The sequence below is a fragment of the Alosa sapidissima genome, chromosome 7 (genome assembly GCF_018492685.1).
Source record: "Alosa sapidissima isolate fAloSap1 chromosome 7, fAloSap1.pri, whole genome shotgun sequence".
NCBI classification, from domain to species: Eukaryota; Metazoa; Chordata; class Actinopteri; order Clupeiformes; family Clupeidae; genus Alosa; species Alosa sapidissima.
Genome location: NC_055963.1, coordinates 12,878,507 through 12,896,082, shown reverse-complemented (window position 1 = coordinate 12,896,082; position 17,576 = coordinate 12,878,507). Strand labels below are relative to the sequence as shown.

The following is a 17,576-nucleotide window of genomic DNA, read 5'->3' as shown; positions in this document are numbered from 1 at the left end:
CAAAAAATTGACTGATATGACAATATAGAGGTGAATGACAGAAAAAAAAAACAAATAAATAATTTAAATAGTTCATCAGTACCAGTGACTGGCAGTGGACTGAAACATTTGAAAAAAACTGTGCTGATAATTGTTTTAGGAGACAGACAACAGTCATCAAAATAAATATTAAATACCATTATAAATAAACGTATTTCAATTCATATGGCAAACATCACTGTGCTACCAAAGTCTTGTTGAAGTACTGTTATGGCAGTAGGATGAGAAACTAAAGAAACTTTGGGCAGCTGTTTATCAGTGTTAAACAAAGTACTCTTCCTCTGCACCTGGGTCAGGAGTGTAAGAACATGCATGGGTGCATTAGTATATGGCTCATATAGGGTTTATCAAGTATTTCCACAGAAATGAATCCAGAATGAAAAACAATCAAGAAATTAAAACATACAGCCATGACAACAATAATGGAAAATGACTTCATTTCAAATGATGCCTCTCAACTTCTCAACAATTTTGAGGTAACAGGTAGGTTCAGTTGAGGTGGTAGCGGGGGCAGCTGTCTCTTTCTCCCTCTCCTTTTCTCTAGTTCTCCTTCTTTTTCCCACTTTGGAGTCTTTTGCATGCTGTTTGTGTGAACCAGCCAGAGAAACGCTCAGCGGGTATTTAGCTGTCATGCCCCCCCCACTCTGCCAAGCTGTAAAGAGTCAGACGCAGCTGGCAGCAGAGTGCGGCAGGATGAGTGAAGTGCCCCTCGGGCTCCTTCACTCGCTGTAGATGGTGCCCATCTGTGAGGCCACCATGTGTGGCGGTGGGGCGAAGGAGTCGAAGGCCATGTCCAGGGGCAGCTCGTAGCGCGAGCCGGGGAAGAGCGGGTGGGCTGGGGCAGGCATGGAGGTGGGTGGGTAGTGGTGTGAGGAGAGGTAGTGTGCGGCGTGGCCGGCCGGCGGGTGGGTCGGGTAGCTCCGCTCGGCCTCGCGCGGTGACGGCTCCTGCTTGAGGGCGAAGTTGCCGCTGATGCTGAGCGGCGGCGTGAGCGGACCGTCGTAGGGCGGCGTGCCGCTGCTGCACTCGTTGGGCGAGGGGTTCTCGTAGGCGCCGCCGGGGCCCTTGTAGCCCTTCAGATGCAGCAGGTGCGAGGCCTCCAGCGAGCCGTAGGGCGGGCTGGGCAGGCCTGGCGACGGGTAGCTGCTGAGCGGGTGTCCAGCCTGCCCGCCGATGCCAATGCCCACCATGCCCATGCCGGCTCCAGCCACGCCGCCACACTTGTCGTCCATCTTGCCAACGTTCATGGGAGCCGGCCCTAGCTGCATGCAGCCGGCCACTAGGTTGCTGGTGGGCTGGGAGAGGCCCTTGCACAGCATGTCCACGAAGCCCGGGCTCTCGGCCGGCGCGCCGCTCTCCAGCACCTCAGACAGGGCCCAGATGTAGTTGCGGGCCAGCCGCAGCGTCTCGATCTTGGACAACTTCTGGGTCTTGGAGTAGCAGGGCATGACGCGACGCAAACTGTCCAGCGCGTCGTTCAGGCCGTGCATGCGTGAGCGTTCGCGGGCGTTGGCCTTGACGCGCCGGGCACGGAAGCGCTCTACCCGGGCTTTGGTCATCTTCTTCTTCTTGGGGCCCCGTCTCTTTGGGGCCTTTTCGCCGTCCGGCCCGAGCTCCTCGTCGTCCTCCTCCTCTTCCTCATCCACGTCCTCACTGCCCAGCTCCAAGGGGTCATGGCTGCCGCCCCCGCTCAGCCTGTAGCGGTTCATGTCGGGAGTCCGGTCCCCGTCCTGGGAGCTCATGTCCTCCTCCATCCAGCCCAGAGAGCTGACCAGCTCACTCACCTCTCCAGACTTGCCAAACTGTTTGGTCATCATTGTGATCTGAAGGCACAAAAATATATTGGTAAATCACTCAAGAAAAAAACATTCAGGGTGAAGAATTAGATAAGACATGGTCCAAACAGTGCACATATTACTGGCAAATAGAAGTATTTTCTCAGTGTTCAAAAGCGTTCTGTTTGAAAGCTTTAAGCCTCCTCCAGGCATAAGCTGAAACTTCAGCACTGTTGTCTGAACAGCTCGCGCATCTGAAGTGAGCCCAACTAGTATTGCTGACAACTTCACTACTCCTGGCGTGAATAATCTTCGGACACTATTGGACTAAAACACTCGCCAGAGGAATGAGATTGAAGCAACAGATGATTATTATAATAGCTGACAATATTCGGCATGGATTCCGCATTTTCTCTAGGCTTTAATGCGCGATCTAAATGGGAGATACTTTCGGTCTAAACCCTGCGATTTCCGACCACTGTGTCATCATTTTGGAGACGCTGTCAATCTGGGACACGACGGGATTTAGTTTGCGGATAAAGCGCTCGGATTTAATTTGAAGCTAGCCTGTAAAACGGAGTCAACAAACATGGGACCAAGCCATAATGATACTGTTTGAATAGCTGAATTTGATTTGATTGAATGCACCAACCGCATCTCAAATTTATATCCACTTTTGTTAATCAAATGGCATTCAAATTCCTGTATAAGATACACAATAATAATAATAATAATAATAACAATAATAATAACAATAATAATAATAATGCATATTAATGTGTTTGTGATGATGGCCTCAATTTGTCTTTAACCCTTGCACCCATACTGCGTTGAGCAGTAACTGTTTTCATTTGTACTTGTGCATTAGTGCGTGTGATGAGGCAAGCCATTTGATTTTACTGTAAAATAATGAATGGGCCTAATGCCCTACATATCACTTAACTTGTCTGCTTGAAAAGATTTAAACAAATAATCTAGAACACGTCTTATTTGGTTTGGTGACTGGTGAGTCTTGAACCAACGTTGATGGCAATGTTGGCAGATTGTAAAGTGTATTATCGTGATGAATAGCCTAATATTGAGCAAATTGTTTAATTCTGTGATTTGCTTCAACCCATCAATCTTCGGAAACTACATTTTGAAGCTGTTCTATGTTCTATGTTGCCAAAAGTTGTCTAAGTTGGCACGACACCCTATATGCTGCAGAAATCGAAGAGCAATAACTGTTTTGCCATTATCAAAATATTTTACAGAAAACGTACCTGTTTCTGATGTTGTGCCTTTTCGTGTATAATTATTGGTGAATCCTAATCGAAGAACTCGTCCAGGTAGTGAAACTTCAGTAAAATCACTAGTCGGTTAAAGAATCCTCTGTTTGCTATTTGTCTTGTGTTTGACTTGGACGCAGGCGCTCGTCAGAAGTTGGCCCTTCAGGTTATCTATCCATCGACTCGCGACCGCACTACTCTCATTTCTCTCTGGCGCCCTCCGCGTTTGATTGAGCCTTTCTAGTGAGATGGTGTAGCCCCTCCCACGGGGATCCCACCCCTCCAGCTGATGCAAACGCGCGTGGCGGGCCCGTGACCAAAAGTTTCACGACTTAACTGCCTCGCACCCCAAGAACAACCTTTGTACATGTCTGCCCTCCCTCTTCTTGTGTGTGTGTATGTGTGTGTTTGTGTGTGTGTGAATGTGTGCGTGCGCGCGCACATTTGTGGAAGGGAAAGTGGGTGTTTCATGCAACTGAACACATCTTAAACTATTAGCTCATGTCTTATTGAAATATAATTTATTAAATCACAGATCTCCACTGTAAACCGGGCACATTGAGGCCATGTATCTCTCAATAAGTTAAAATCAAAGTTCCGCGAAAGTTCACCTAAGTTGTGTTTTTTCAAGTTTGTTACTCAAATATTAGGTCTATACAATGCTTTCCGAAATACTGAGCTCAAAGTTGATTCTCCACTGATATTCGTGATCCACACAGTTCTGATTGTTTTACTTGTGAAGCTATGTGCTTTGTAAAAACAAAAACTATGGCGAGGTGATATATTTTTTTACATTTACAATTCCACCTGTTATCCACAGCTGATCACTGATGCAAAAAAATGAGATTAACAGAGGGCCAAATGGCACACTTGTGTTAAGGCGGGGTCAGGGGATCTTGCCTAAAATCAAGACTGGTGGTGCCCAGCTCGGAGGAAGAGACGCGCATCCTCGCAGGCGCACATAAGTGATTCTGACAGCTTGGTGTGGTGAGAGCAGGTGTGTGCGTTGTTCAGCAGCCCATTCAGGCGCTTGCTCCGCTCATTAGAGCCTCGGGATCCACGCAACTCCGCGCTCGCTAACTGTTGGAGGAATCAAGCCAAAGATGGGCTTTGTTTTAAATCATTTGGGATAAATAACTCCAGCTTCTGCGTGAGCCACCTTTCATTATCACTTAATCCCATTTAGCATCGCGTGAGCGACACAATTAGCCTACATATAAACTGCCGAGAATGTATATTCGTTTCTCCGCTGAAACCTATAAAAGAAAAATAGTTAAGACTAATGGTGGCAAAACAAGGCTACACGCTAGCAAACTAAGTGGATGTTTGCAAATCCCGAGAATATTTCATACAGATTAATTTGGGGCTAAAACATTATGGAAAACGTCAATGATTCTTAAGTTTCATGTCCATCACTTTCTTGATAATCTCTCAATCTGCATCCTCTCATCTTTTGGCTCAATGCGGAGGCATAACAAACGCAGCATATATGATTTTTTCCATGCGTGGCGAGCCGCTCCGCAGTAGGGGCTCCATTGTAATATTGGGCTTGACTGCGAGGCTTGCGGGTCGCACGTGTCTCCGCATTGATCCCATTGTCTGCGCAAGTCGCACATCTGTGCTTGCTACTGTGCGCATTCTCTCTCCCTCATGAGCCACGTTTAAGTACAACAGTGTATTATTATATGTATCATAGAGCGCTTATATTTCTTGAATATACATTAATTCGTTTTATATTTATGATACAATAACTTAAAATGTACTTCACTGAAGGGTAACAGCAACAATCTCGTTTAGCTATAATTACACGGTTGAATAAATGTAGGTCGAAAACGCTTACTGGAAATAATATCTACTGATATGCATATGATGCATGAAACTAACTTCCAGCCTCATTTCGACTTCTCGATCGGCTTGAGAGCAGATGGTCCCAAATACGTGAAGTGGTGAAGGAATCGTCGCATCTGTTGCTTGCTCGTTCACGCGTCAGTCGCCTGCCTGAAATGATATCTCGTGCTGAAACACAACATGCATAATAGGCTAACGTCCATTACGCAAGAGCGGTCAAGGTCTTTTCCAGCCTGGAAACCTCATAGGCCTACATGCCTGCTGCAAGTTGCAGTTTCTTTAACATGTCACTGAATTACATTTGAACTTTGTCTGCGCTTTACCTTTCATTTGAGACCAAGATTATGCTTCTACACAGGGTTTATAGACAGTAAGCATTTGATTATATGCATTTTGGATAACTAAAAGTCCTATGGGGAGTTTCCATAGGGCATTTTACAAAACACATGAACCTTGGCAAATAATGGTCTAAAGTACTCATATTTTCATTCTACATAGATCTACTTTTGAACACAGCTTCACAAGACCTTATGCTAGGTCTCAGTTGTGTTTCTGAGTCACTCCAACAACCTTACCAATTATTGCACCAAGCACTTTACTGGACATAGCACTTTATGGGGTTTTCTATAGGGGGTATTTATGGGGAGCTAAATTAGGTACAAAGTAATGGGTGATTCATGGGGATGTAAATTGATATAAGGGAAATGGGTGAACAACTTCAAACTATATGCCTGTCTGTTTTTGCTCTAACAACATTTTGTTGTTATCCTGTAACAATGACAAATAAAAACTGAACTGAACTGAACAGAACATATCAAGTGACCTAGAGGGCTGAAATGTGGTCAGTTCAGAGATGCTTGTAATCCGGCAGAAAGAAAAAACTATATTCTAGCCTCTGTACCTCTGTGTCAGTACATCACACATTTATTCTGACTGTTTCCTACGAAAACTACAGGATCTCAGCTTTCTATAGAGGTCAAACATTTGATGGTAGGCCCCAAAAGAGGTGGGAACAATGCCCTCTGAAGCAGGCGCTGTGCAATTACAAGCAAAACCTGGAAATTGGTATTGAGAATTAAGCTGTTAATTTCTTTCACAAAATGAAATAAAATTAAAAAAATACAACTGTCTTTGTGCATATATATGCGCGTTGTGGATGTAGGCCTACATTCTCAGGTGTGTGTTAACGCATGTGGTGTTTAACACATGCTCCTGAATGTGCGCATCTGTGTGTGTGTGTGTGTGTGTGTGTGTGCGTGTGTGGGTGTGTTTTCCCATTCACATGTTGTAGTAGTGCAGTAGTCCCGTGAGGTGCAGAGATCGCATGTGTGTGTTAATGGTGAGCGCACCCAGAGTGTGTGCCATAACTCCCCAGAGCTCCCCAGGTGAGCCGCGTCCCCCACACTCATGTTTCCCCAGAGTCAGTGACTGTCCTCAGCCACACCTGCAGCCTGCTCTGGGAATAACGATGCCGATGCTTCACCCCGCCTCCCCCATGGACCCCCGGTGTCAGACAGGGAACTTCAGGGACGTGTCCTGTTCCAGTTTCTGCTGCATCTCAACCAGAAACTGGCATTTCAGTCCAGGGGTGACTTTTTCCATTTGCCCAAGCCACATTTATTTTTATGTTTCATATTCTATTTGGTGTGCTTCAGAATTCATGAATTCATAAGGTGTTGATATCCATCCATCCATCCATCCATTCATCAGGTGTTGATATTCATCCATATTGATTCTCAGTAAAGAAAAACTTATTTTATTGAAATTCCAAAGATGCATGGTTGGGAAAAGATTTTGACCAACCTCACAACAAGACTGATAAACAAGTTTAAAAGTTGACCCACCATCAAAGTTATTGTTGATGTTTTGCTGAATAACACCTTAAAAGTTATTAAAACTTGAATCATTCATTAGGTTAAGCCATTTGAAAAAAAAGCAACAACATTTCTGCAAGATATATTAATTATTATAACATATTAGTTTCCGGACGATTTAAATAAGCACAGTGTAGGTTGAATGCCTTTGAAATTCACATTCAACATATACGCAAGGCTTTTCTGAGCTGTGTTAAATGCCATATTAAAATCCAATGTCTAATTGAGTGAATCCACCCCTTATTCAACACATGTCAAACCCAACAGTTGGCAAACTTGGAAGACTTTTATTTAAGCACTGAATGTCTGTCACCAACAGAATCTTCAGGTAACACCAAATGTCCACAGTTCCAAATGTCCTCATTAATATTATTGGGGGTTCTCTTTGTGTTTAATATATAAACAGATATTGCCACAAGTGAGTCGTCTCCCGTTGCTCTCTCATGGGAGAGGTTTGGAGAGGAATGGGGGGACTCGTACGCAACTCTGACAGATGGGTCCTTGTTCCCCCCTCTCGACCCCCTCCCTACTCCTCTCTCTCTCTCTCTCTCTCTCTCTCTCCCTCTCTCTCTCTCTCTCTCTGCCTAACACTCTCCCAAACATTGCCACAGCCTTGCTCACTCACGCCGAGACTGCACGAATACAATAGGAATTAGAGCCGTGCACACATGCTCCCTGTGCCCTCCTGTAGTAGGCATGAAAGAGGCTGGATATGGGTGCTGGGGGCAGGGAAACAGAGGGACGACTTTGATGCAAATGTGGACTTTTCCTGGTTCAAATGCAGACTGGGAAACAGGCAAAAGAGTTATTTTAAGCACAATTAGAAGAACTCGAGATGGGCTAATTTCCCCCCTTGTGCTTAATGCTTCATGTGTAACTGTCCGGTAAGCGATCTCTTGATGCCGATCGTGAAGACTACACACAGGGTATTTTTAAGCTGGGCAGTTACCAATCTTCTTCTCTGGCACTCTCCCTTTTTGTCCTCTCACTCATACATACACACACTCACACACACACTCTGTCTCTCTCTCTCTCTCTCATACACACACGCCCTCCCCTGCGGGTGTGTGTGTGTGTGTGTGTGCTGTGTGTGTGTTTAGGCAAATGCGTATGTCTAAAGGTAGTCCCACAGCTCAGGTCCTCTCTGCTGCTCAGTGGAGCTGAACACAGGAGCGTTTCCAGGGGTCCTGCGGGAGAGCCACACAGCCCAACTGAGCCTGGGCCACACCGGGGATCTCTGTCAGAACAACACGGCCATGCACTCTTAACCTCTCCTCACGGCCACACTAACACAGACAGCGGCCCCGCAAAAAAGTTTCCCCTCCTGAGTTAAGGGGTGAGGAGAGATACGAGATGGAGACAGAACAAATTCAAGTAACAGGGAGAGGGGGGGGGGAGTAGAAAGAGAAAGAGAGGAAGGGAGGGAACGAGAGAGAGGAAATGCAGTGAACACAGAGAGGACAAGTGAGGTGATGGAGGCTGCCTTGTCAGTGCATGTAAATCAAACCCATATTATATCACAGGCCCACCACATAATTGGAAGCGTAAAATTGCCCATTTAGACGTTGTGCCACCTGCAGCCCCGCTCCAGATATACTGCTTCATTTCAGTAAGGTCTCTGTGGCAGGGAAAGAATAAATGCATGCAGTATAGTCACACAGAATCCTTTGTCTGGTGTTCTATGTGCAGCAGGCTTAGAAAAAAAGGTATGGTACAACCAAAACTCAGTGGAAATGTAGTGGAACTTTTTATAGTAAAATGTTGTGGGGAGCCAATGTGCTGCTGATACCCCCTCTGACTGACTAAACTGACATGCTGGCCTCTGCACTGTTACTTAATTAAATAGCCAAACTCTGGAGTCCCTGCAGCTACAGATGGGGATGCAAAGTGTGTGTGTGTGTGTGTGTGTGTGTGTGTGTGTGTGTGTGTGTTTGTATGTGTGTGTGTGTGTGTGGGGGGGGGGGTAGTTTCAATTATGGATCCTAAAAAATACTTAACTGTCTTCATCCCCGTCCAGCCAAGCTTGTGCACTCCCCAAACTCAGACCTGGTTTGGGTGATCCACGAGGGGGGACAGAGGTAGTTGGAGAGGGGGTGGGGGAGGGCGATCCATCTGCCAAGCCGGCTGTCCTATGGGACATGGGAATATCCCAGGGGGGGTCGAAGGGGGAAAGGGAGGGAGAGAGACTGAATAGATTACAGCCATCCGCTAATCAAGGCCCGTAATCTGTGTGCTCAAACACAATAAGAGTGCTCTGCCCATTGCCTACGCCTGGCCCACCACAACACACACAATCATTAGTGGGAGATTCATAAGTATCATAAACAATATTGCATTAAAATGGACATTATGCAATTTATCACATGACTGAGCAGATTTGTGGGGATCTTTTTTTTGTTGCACAAATTGAAAAGATTTTTTTTCTCCTCAGTGTGGCTGGCATGCTGCCACAGAGTTTGTCTGTGATCAGGTGCAAGTATCCCACAAGTGGCACAGTCTGATTCCCACTGTGGCACACGCACAAACATGATGTCCACACAGACAAGTCTGAATTATTCCACCTTTTTATACATGAAATCACAAACTTGATAGCGTAATTTAAAAAATATATATATTTTGTTTATGTTTTTTGTATTTTGTTGTTGTGATGCCCGTATTTTTAAATATCAAAATTGAAACGGATGTCCTGCGAAGTTGGTGCATTCGAAATGACAAACAAGGTTGTATATGCCATTTGGGCAATGATGGTTGAGGTTACCACTTATTTGACCACTTTATACCCAGCGTTCCAACATAACAGGATTTCAAAATCCATTCTCAGAGACTAGCTCATGAGGTGTGGACATACGCCTGCACTTCATTACAAGTGCCGCACACCCTCAGCACATCAGACAGCAGGCTTAATCGATTCAAAGTATCAGTGTTCAAAGGTCCTCTTTTTTCTCTCTTCCAGTCTGAGTTTTGGCACACTTTTCACAGCAGTTACCCGAAGGCAGCTGTATCAATGCTCGGCCATGCTTACGTGGTCCAAAGAATGGCTGTTTGTTGAGTGTGTGAACGACAGCCTTGCCAGAGAAAGGGAATCAAGTTGCATCACGTTTCATGCTTTCTCGTCAGTTCCCCCCTTTTTTGAAGGCGCGTGAGAGGCCTGGGTGTAGAAGCAGAGGGTTCCCTCTGGCCCAGGCTGCACTAGGGGTACCATTGAGTGAGTCGCTCCTCCAGGGCAAAAGCAACTTCAGCACCACAGTTTTCCACCCCTCCAGCTTCCTGTGGTGCTTGCCCATTGGCTGGTTGCTGCTAAGCTGCCTGTCCCCCAGGCTTATTGTTTTGTGAGCCTTGCACAGTCAATATTAAGCTTGGCTAATGTGATATAGAGGCAGCTGCAGGAGCCTACGTTATTACCATGACACAGCGGAGTGAGGAGTATAATATCATTAAAAATAAATCAGGTGGTTTGAAGATTTGGCATGGTAGGGGGGATTTTGTGAGGCATTAGGTGGGGGAGTTGCCATAATTTTATTACGAATTCTGGGGAAAGCTCAGAGGGACAATTGAAACCTTTCCTCCAGTTCAGGGTAATTCAATTTATTTTCACCAAAGGCCTCAAAATAGGAAGGGAAAATAGAATGGAGTTTACTTTTCCAATTGGAAACCAGCACCCATACAGGCTAATTGTAAGTGACTATACATGCACACGCGCAGATGTTTTAGATTAGCATTGTATTGCGAAGTTGAAATTCAACTTGAAGAAAATATTTTGGAAGTTTAACCCATAAAAGAAAAGGTGACCCCGAGAACACTAAGAAAAACAAACTAACCTAAACAAAGTTGGGCGGGTTGTTTGAGAGACACCATATTGTCAGTAAGTTTGCACAAAATTCGTCTATTGTAGTTCGGTTATTGGGGAAACATGAGGCATAGGCGTTAATCCCTTTAAACGGTCCTGAGATGAGTGACTCCCCTGTCTGCTCGGCAGACTCCTCTTTATCCATACACGCTCACCTCAGCTTGCACGTGCCCCCCCCCCCCCCCAATTGCATATTGTCACCGTGTTTCAAAATGTTTACCACGAAATCAGACGATTTTGTGAATAGCATGTGAACTAGATTCAGTTTACATTTGGGATATTATGAAAAAGTAATGCATATACATTTTCTGTTGTTGTTGTTTTGCATTGGATTTTTACCAGTTTTACCATAAATTCGCCCACATTTAATCCACTAAAAACGCCAGAAGTGCCGTTGGTCTCACAGTCGGGGGTCTTGTGTTACTATTGTTCTGACGCTCGAGACACATAGACGGTGATTTCAAGGCCCATTGAGCGCGCGATGGATTGTGCCTAAAATCCATTGAGGGGCGGGGTGCATCGATTATTCGAAGAAAGGCAGCATCACCACCAGCACTAAATCTTCAAATGAATCCTTTTAGTGTTAGCTCTGGTGTTTGGGCAATGAAACTGAACAGGAATCATTAGAAATTCTGGACCATTCCTGTTTTTGTTCTTTGTGATTATGCAGTCATCCTGCATTGCCTACAGTGAGTAGGCCTATATATGCCTATGCCTATTATTCAGTTTCATTTGTTCAGTTTGTGAGATATAGCCCATTTGCCAATCACAACATTTCTAGGGAGGTCTAATGATGTGTAAAATATTCTAATATCCTGTGCACATAGGCTACTATACTGCCCATTTGTAAAATATTCTGTAGGCTGGAACAAATTGACAAAAGCAACAGTCACAACAACAAATCATCACTGTAAAGTTTAGCTTGGTCAGTATGGTTTCAAAATAATTCTGGGGGTAAAATAAAGCATATAGGCCTATGCACATGGGGCATATTAGGCTATATCACATGAAAATAAGTAGCTTGTGAAGTTGTGGCCCAGGCATATCAAGCCCAAATATATAATGATCATTCTACAACCCCAAATCAGAAGAATCATTGTGTAAAATGCAAATAAAAACAGAATGTGATAATATACAAGTCTTGTAAACCCATATTTATATCAGCAGAAAGGACATAGACAACATATAAATTTGACTATTTCATGGAAAATACATGATCATTTGGAATTTCATACCAGCAACATGTTTCAAAAAAAGTTGGGACAGGGAATGTTTACCACTGTGCTGCTTCACCTCTTAATTTAACAAAAGTCTGTAAATGTTTAGGAACTGAGAAGACTGAGCGTTTTGAGAATTACCCTACCCGATATAGGATTTCAGTTGCTCAACATGAGGTATTCTTAATCATGTTCCTCATTCCATGATGCATCTAATTTGACAGACTGCAGACAAAAACTGTGCCTTGAATTCTGAATAATTCAGAATTGATTGTACCTTGCCTTGCCATGCTGTCACTAATGCACCTCCACATCATCATAGATGGGTTTCAAATTGAGGACTAAAACAAGTTGGAAAGGTTGGATGCTTGGATAAGCCCTCTCCTCTTTAGCCCAGATGAGTCCATGATTTCCAAAAGAATTGCAATTTTTTTTTTGGTCTAACCAGAGGACCTTTTCCACATTAGTTCAGTCCATTTTAATCAAACTCAGGCCCAGATAAGATAGTGGTATTTCTGTATTAGGTTTAAATACAATTTTGGCGGTTCCATGGTAAAGTTTACTCTAGCATTTTTGAATTGAGTATCAAACTGTGCTCATAGACAATGGTTATCAGAGGTTTTCCTGAGCCCATACAATGATTTTCTTTACAGAAACAGGTCTGGTTTTAATGCATTGCCATCTGAGGTCCAAAAGACCGTCACTACGGCCAGCCAATGTTGTTTTTCAGTTCTATCCCTACTTCGCAAAGAACACGCGTGTGCGTGTGACCAACATCATAGATAGATAGATAGATACTTTATTGATCCCCAAGGGAAAATTCAAGCACAGACATCCACAGAGCCCAATATATCCATGTATCACAGAGCCAAACCAAATGCTGAAATGTAATATATTCCACACACTCAAAAGTGAATTCTGTAAATAAAATGCATTTAAGTTTATTTAATAGGGACAGATAAAGTATACATAGACAAACTGAAAACAGTTATCTGATGCAAGTATCATGTGTATAGCTAATGCTAATTTACAACACTTGCGCCTAGAAGGGCTTTTATGATTGAAAATATTGCATATATTAATCCTGCACTGTTCAATATGTTCAACATTAGTACAGTTTATTGGACATAGTGTATGACTTAGTCTGCCCAGAGTATTGTCCTTAAACGGTATTCTAGCAGGCGTGTAGCCTAAGCAGGGGAGCGGGATCCTGGATGTTTCAGCACTGGAGATGGGCTCTGAAACAAGGCCGTTGGGCAACAGAGGCTGAAATGTGTTTCTTTCTTTGCCTCTGTATTCAACTGTGTTTTCTAGTGACGTAATCACATGCACATGCATGTAGGATGCTTACTTCTCACATCAAGAAGGTTGAATATATTTTGAACTATAATATCCAGTCAAATTAATTTTAAGTGAGCTAAATCTAGTCTCTGTGCCAGAGGGTCACACTAAAATTACATTGCCTCATCAACTACTGGTTCATAAAACAGCATTGCCTCTCCAGATGGGTAAACTGAATGTAGTAGCCTATCTCTTGAGATATATTGACATCTAGTGGTCAAACTAGAATAAGGCTTTATGTGGCTTTGTAAGGGCCACTAACAAATTCAAGATATGGAAATTTAGCTCCCTCTAGTGGATTACTCAAAATATTTTTTAAATCATCATTCATCAACATTTTAATATGATAATTTACGAAAATACTGTTATATAATAGTTCACAGATTCTATTTTTTGCCACTAGTACTTTCATCAGTTCCTGACTCCAAAGGTACTAAACTATGATAGCAGACTAGCCTAAGCGTTTAATAGTTGTGTTTGCATAGGTATAATGCATGAGTTTAAACAGTCTCAGTTTTTGGAGAACCTCGAGCTGTAGTTGCAAGTACCGGTACATGGGATTGCTCCCTTGTCGTCTTCCGTTTATGTAGGTTACCATTAAAATGGAGCAACTAGCCTACTTTGCCCATATGCCAGAAATGGCCCTCCAGGCAGATTCCAAGAGGGAGAGCAGTACACGGATCACAATGTAATGTAGCTGGTGCGAGAGATGCCAGAGACTGACACTGAGTGCCCTGAAGTCTCCACTCTTAATGTTTTCCATGTACCCCTTTTCTCACAGGGAAAAACACGAAATGCGGTTTCTCTGTAACCCTTTTAAGCAGACAAGAATACAGTATTTCCAGCTGCCTGCGGCAGACTACCCACTGCTTCACTGGGGAAGGAATGACTGGCCTAATTAGTGCTCATCAGTTCATTATCTGGATCACTGGTGGACAAATATGAAATCGGACGGCACCGAGTGGTACTATTGTCAGAGGGCAAAAACGAATGTGTGATATCGTTATCAACAGTCTACGGAGAAACAGATAGAGGTTATAAAATATTGTATAGACCCTTTCAACAATAAAAACAAAAACAACGCTTGAACGTTCTATTTGGGCCCCAATCTACTTCCTCTGCATTAAAATAACGGAATAATGGAATAATAATGGAATGTTAAAAAGGAAGTCTTGTGGGGCCAATTATAATGCTGATAATGGAACTCTCTTGAAAGGGTCCATAGGCTATTTAGAAGACACATCATTCATACTCCACCCAATGTGTTATTAATGTCACCAACAGACCGACTGATAACATTTTCATGTGTTCTTCCCCTTAGTACAAATGCAAATAGTAAATAAGGAAGACAAGCAATTTTGGATGTAAAATAAAACAAATTAAATTATTATACATCTTCTTGCTACACTTGTAAATCTGTTAAAACCAACTCTAACCAACTGTTTTATTTAGATGGTCCATGTCAAAGGCATTCACAATGATTCAGAGCAATGACTCATAATGTATGTGTATGGGGAGGTGATCAAATGTAGATTAACTGATTTTGGTTTGGTTTGCTTGATTTCATGTGTTCTCTTATCACCATCAAAGAGAATCCTGTAGGTCTTGCAGGCGTGGTGTCAAAATCAGAACAGGAAAGAAGCAGAGGGTACCAAATGTCTAGGGAATAGCGATGAGAGAAAATCTATTATTCCAGACATGAAAATAGAAACAGCTAATAATAGCCCTTTGGAAAGCAGAATAAATGGAGGCATTCTGACACACACACACACACATCTAGATATCGGGAGGTGTGCTTGCGTGCACACACATACACAAAAACACCCACACATACACACAATTCTGACCCACATACAAATACGACAGGCACCACATATAGCATGATGGTTCTCTAGAACTGTAGCCTACACCCACACACACACACACACACACACATATGCAGTCTCTCGACATCTCACTCACACATACTCATCCTCTGCAACCTCGTCCTCCTACCTGGTCTCTCTCTCCCTCCCTCTCTCTCTCTTTCTCTCTCTCTGTATCTTTGGTGCTCAGCAGAGTCACAGATCTGACACACTTTCTTTTCCCACAGTTCTCCACTCATATTCCTCACGGCAACCCAAGCAGTCGGAGACAGGGAGGAGAAGAGAGATAGAGAGAGAGAGAGAGAGAGAGAGACCAAGAGAAGGCAGCTGGACAAAAGGGACTACCGTTTTGACTGGAGGTAATGGCACCTAAAAGGGAACCGTCTATCAAGAAGTCTCCGTCCGGGGGGACTCTGCCGCGGCTGGGCCCTCCATTCCCCTCCCTTCCCCAGGCTCCTTCTCCGCCAAAGCCAGCGCCAGAGATGAAGCCCCGCATGCTGCGTCCTTCTGACGCACCGTTTGACCCCAGCACTTTGGAGGTGAGTTGACGGTGCCATCGCGCCCAGAGAAGCACAAGACCTGGTGGGGTGGGTATGGATTGCTCCAGCGTGGAGAACTGATTTGTCTGTTTGGCCAGCGAGCGACGTCTGATACCCACACACTGTCTAAAATTAGAGCAGTGAAGGATGGCCTGGGAAGCAAGCCAATCTCTACAGGATTGTCGAAAATATGTTTTAAAAATTAAATTAAATTGTAATTGTGTCAGGTTAAGTCTCTTACATTTCTAACAGTGGCCCATATTGCATGTGACTCTGAGTAGTTGCCAAATTTAAGTAAAACACTGTTATATGTTATGTGATGCAATTTATGTGTATCCCAAGTTGTCACTCTCACTGACAACTTAATTTGTTAAAAGGAGCCTGCATACCTAGTTGATGCCACTACTGTGTGTCTGAATATATGGTGATGGATGATCTGCTGACTTTATTGTTGTATATCAATTCAATATATATATATATATATATATATACTGTATATATGATATGATATGTTTTTGTTTAGATTTCATTAAGTTGTGTGGGTTAATTAGCCTGGCTAGCGCCACCACTTCTCAATGAGACGTGGTCTGGGAACCAAACGTTAATTTTCTCGTATTTGAAAAAAATGCCCAGATCCGTTTATTGGGTGCCACGGATGTCTATCAAATGTGTCTGAGCATAGCTCATCATCGTCTTGCTTTCCCCCTTGTTCTGTGATTGGTCCCCTATCTCAGGCGAAAATTTGCTCCATGGTCTCCAGGCTGCCTTAGCAGCGTGAATCAAATCGCCCGCCCAGGCTATGGGTTAATGGGTTATCCATCATTCTGCCGATAACATTGATGAAAAGGAACATGGCTGCCAGTGCACTGTTGATTTTCTGTTCATTTCTACTACTATCTGGATCATAAGTTATTCCATTTGGTGTATACTTAATTGCAAAGTTGGGTTCAAATCCCAACAGCATGTACAATTTGTTGAGTGCCAAACTACCATCATACTTAATGGTGATGGTAACACCAGAGACTTTTCCCTTTTCCGCATAGGAACCCTTGTGACCTAAGTCTATATGTTGATTGGTCCAACTTATAAGTCACGCCCACTGTCAACCTAAGTTGAATGGCCAATTTGCAATGGGCAACCAGTTCCTATGGCCACTTAGCCAGTGCGAATGCAAATGGCAATGACTGTTCCTATAACTAAGTTCCTGTAACTACTAGTCAGGCATTGGTAGAGAAATCAGTAACAGAGTTTTAATTTACAATAGTATAGGCTACATGTAGGGAGAGGCAGCATGACTTGACATAAAGATCCACCAGCTGATTTAACTATACAAGCAAATAGTCAGGGGTCAATTCTTCCAGGTTGATGAGAGATGGTGTTAGTCATCCCATCTTGTGTGGACCACACTGAATCAGACCTGATTAATGCTAACCTAGCAATTCAGAGTAACCTCGAATCCTTATGCAGAACAGTGACACACTGCAAAAACATTAGTCCCCCTCCACAAAGATGGTTGAACAGAACAGAATGACATGTAGCCTAAACACAGTCATGCTGTAGGCTATGCGGAGGAGCAGATCATAGAGAAAATGCTGACTGACTTCACTGAATTCTTCTATCCAGCCACAATTCTGACTGTAAGATAAGGGTATAAAACTACTTATGAATATAAAAAAAATATTAATTCTGATTTCAATAGGCTACTCTCAATGGTAGGCTAAAACATAAGGCGTACATACATCACTTATTGTGGGAACCAGTGCTATAACATAGCCTACAATTGCCTATGCTGCTGCAAAGGCAATGCTGCTGTTTTGAATTTCCCCTGGAGATCAATAAAGTATCTATCTATCTATCTATCTATCTATCTATCTATCTAAAATAACCTACCAGAACTGTGAAATTAAAGACATTATATTCTGTGCTATAGGCCTACTCACCACCATGTCACTCACTCTCATCA

The 17,576-nt window shown here is 43.4% G+C and overlaps 1 protein-coding gene and 1 long non-coding RNA gene across 5 annotated transcripts in view; one reads left to right on the top strand and one right to left on the bottom strand.

Moving 5' to 3' along the window:
• The window catches only part of LOC121712858, a 17,845-nt gene extending 10,702 nt beyond the window's left edge, over positions 1-7,143 (top strand). The window contains exons 2-3 of the long non-coding RNA XR_006032665.1: positions 2,857-2,864; positions 7,133-7,143. This is a non-coding gene — a long non-coding RNA (uncharacterized LOC121712858). The remainder of the gene's footprint in view (positions 1-2,856; positions 2,865-7,132) is intronic.
• Positions 26-17,576, bottom strand: neurod4 (neuronal differentiation 4). Of its 4 annotated transcripts, none has more exons than XM_042096911.1 (2): positions 17,554-17,576; positions 26-1,862 (listed from the first exon to the last, which is right to left on the bottom strand). In XM_042096911.1, exons 1-2 carry the CDS (start codon positions 17,572-17,574, stop codon positions 759-761), a joined length of 1,125 nt encoding a protein of 374 aa, XP_041952845.1. In that variant the 5' UTR covers positions 17,575-17,576; the 3' UTR covers positions 26-758. The 4 variants fall into 4 exon arrangements, with proteins under 4 accessions (XP_041952845.1, XP_041952847.1, XP_041952848.1 ...); XM_042096913.1 differs by lacking the exon at positions 17,554-17,576 and adding an exon at positions 8,803-8,825; XM_042096914.1 differs by lacking the exon at positions 17,554-17,576 and adding an exon at positions 3,077-3,265.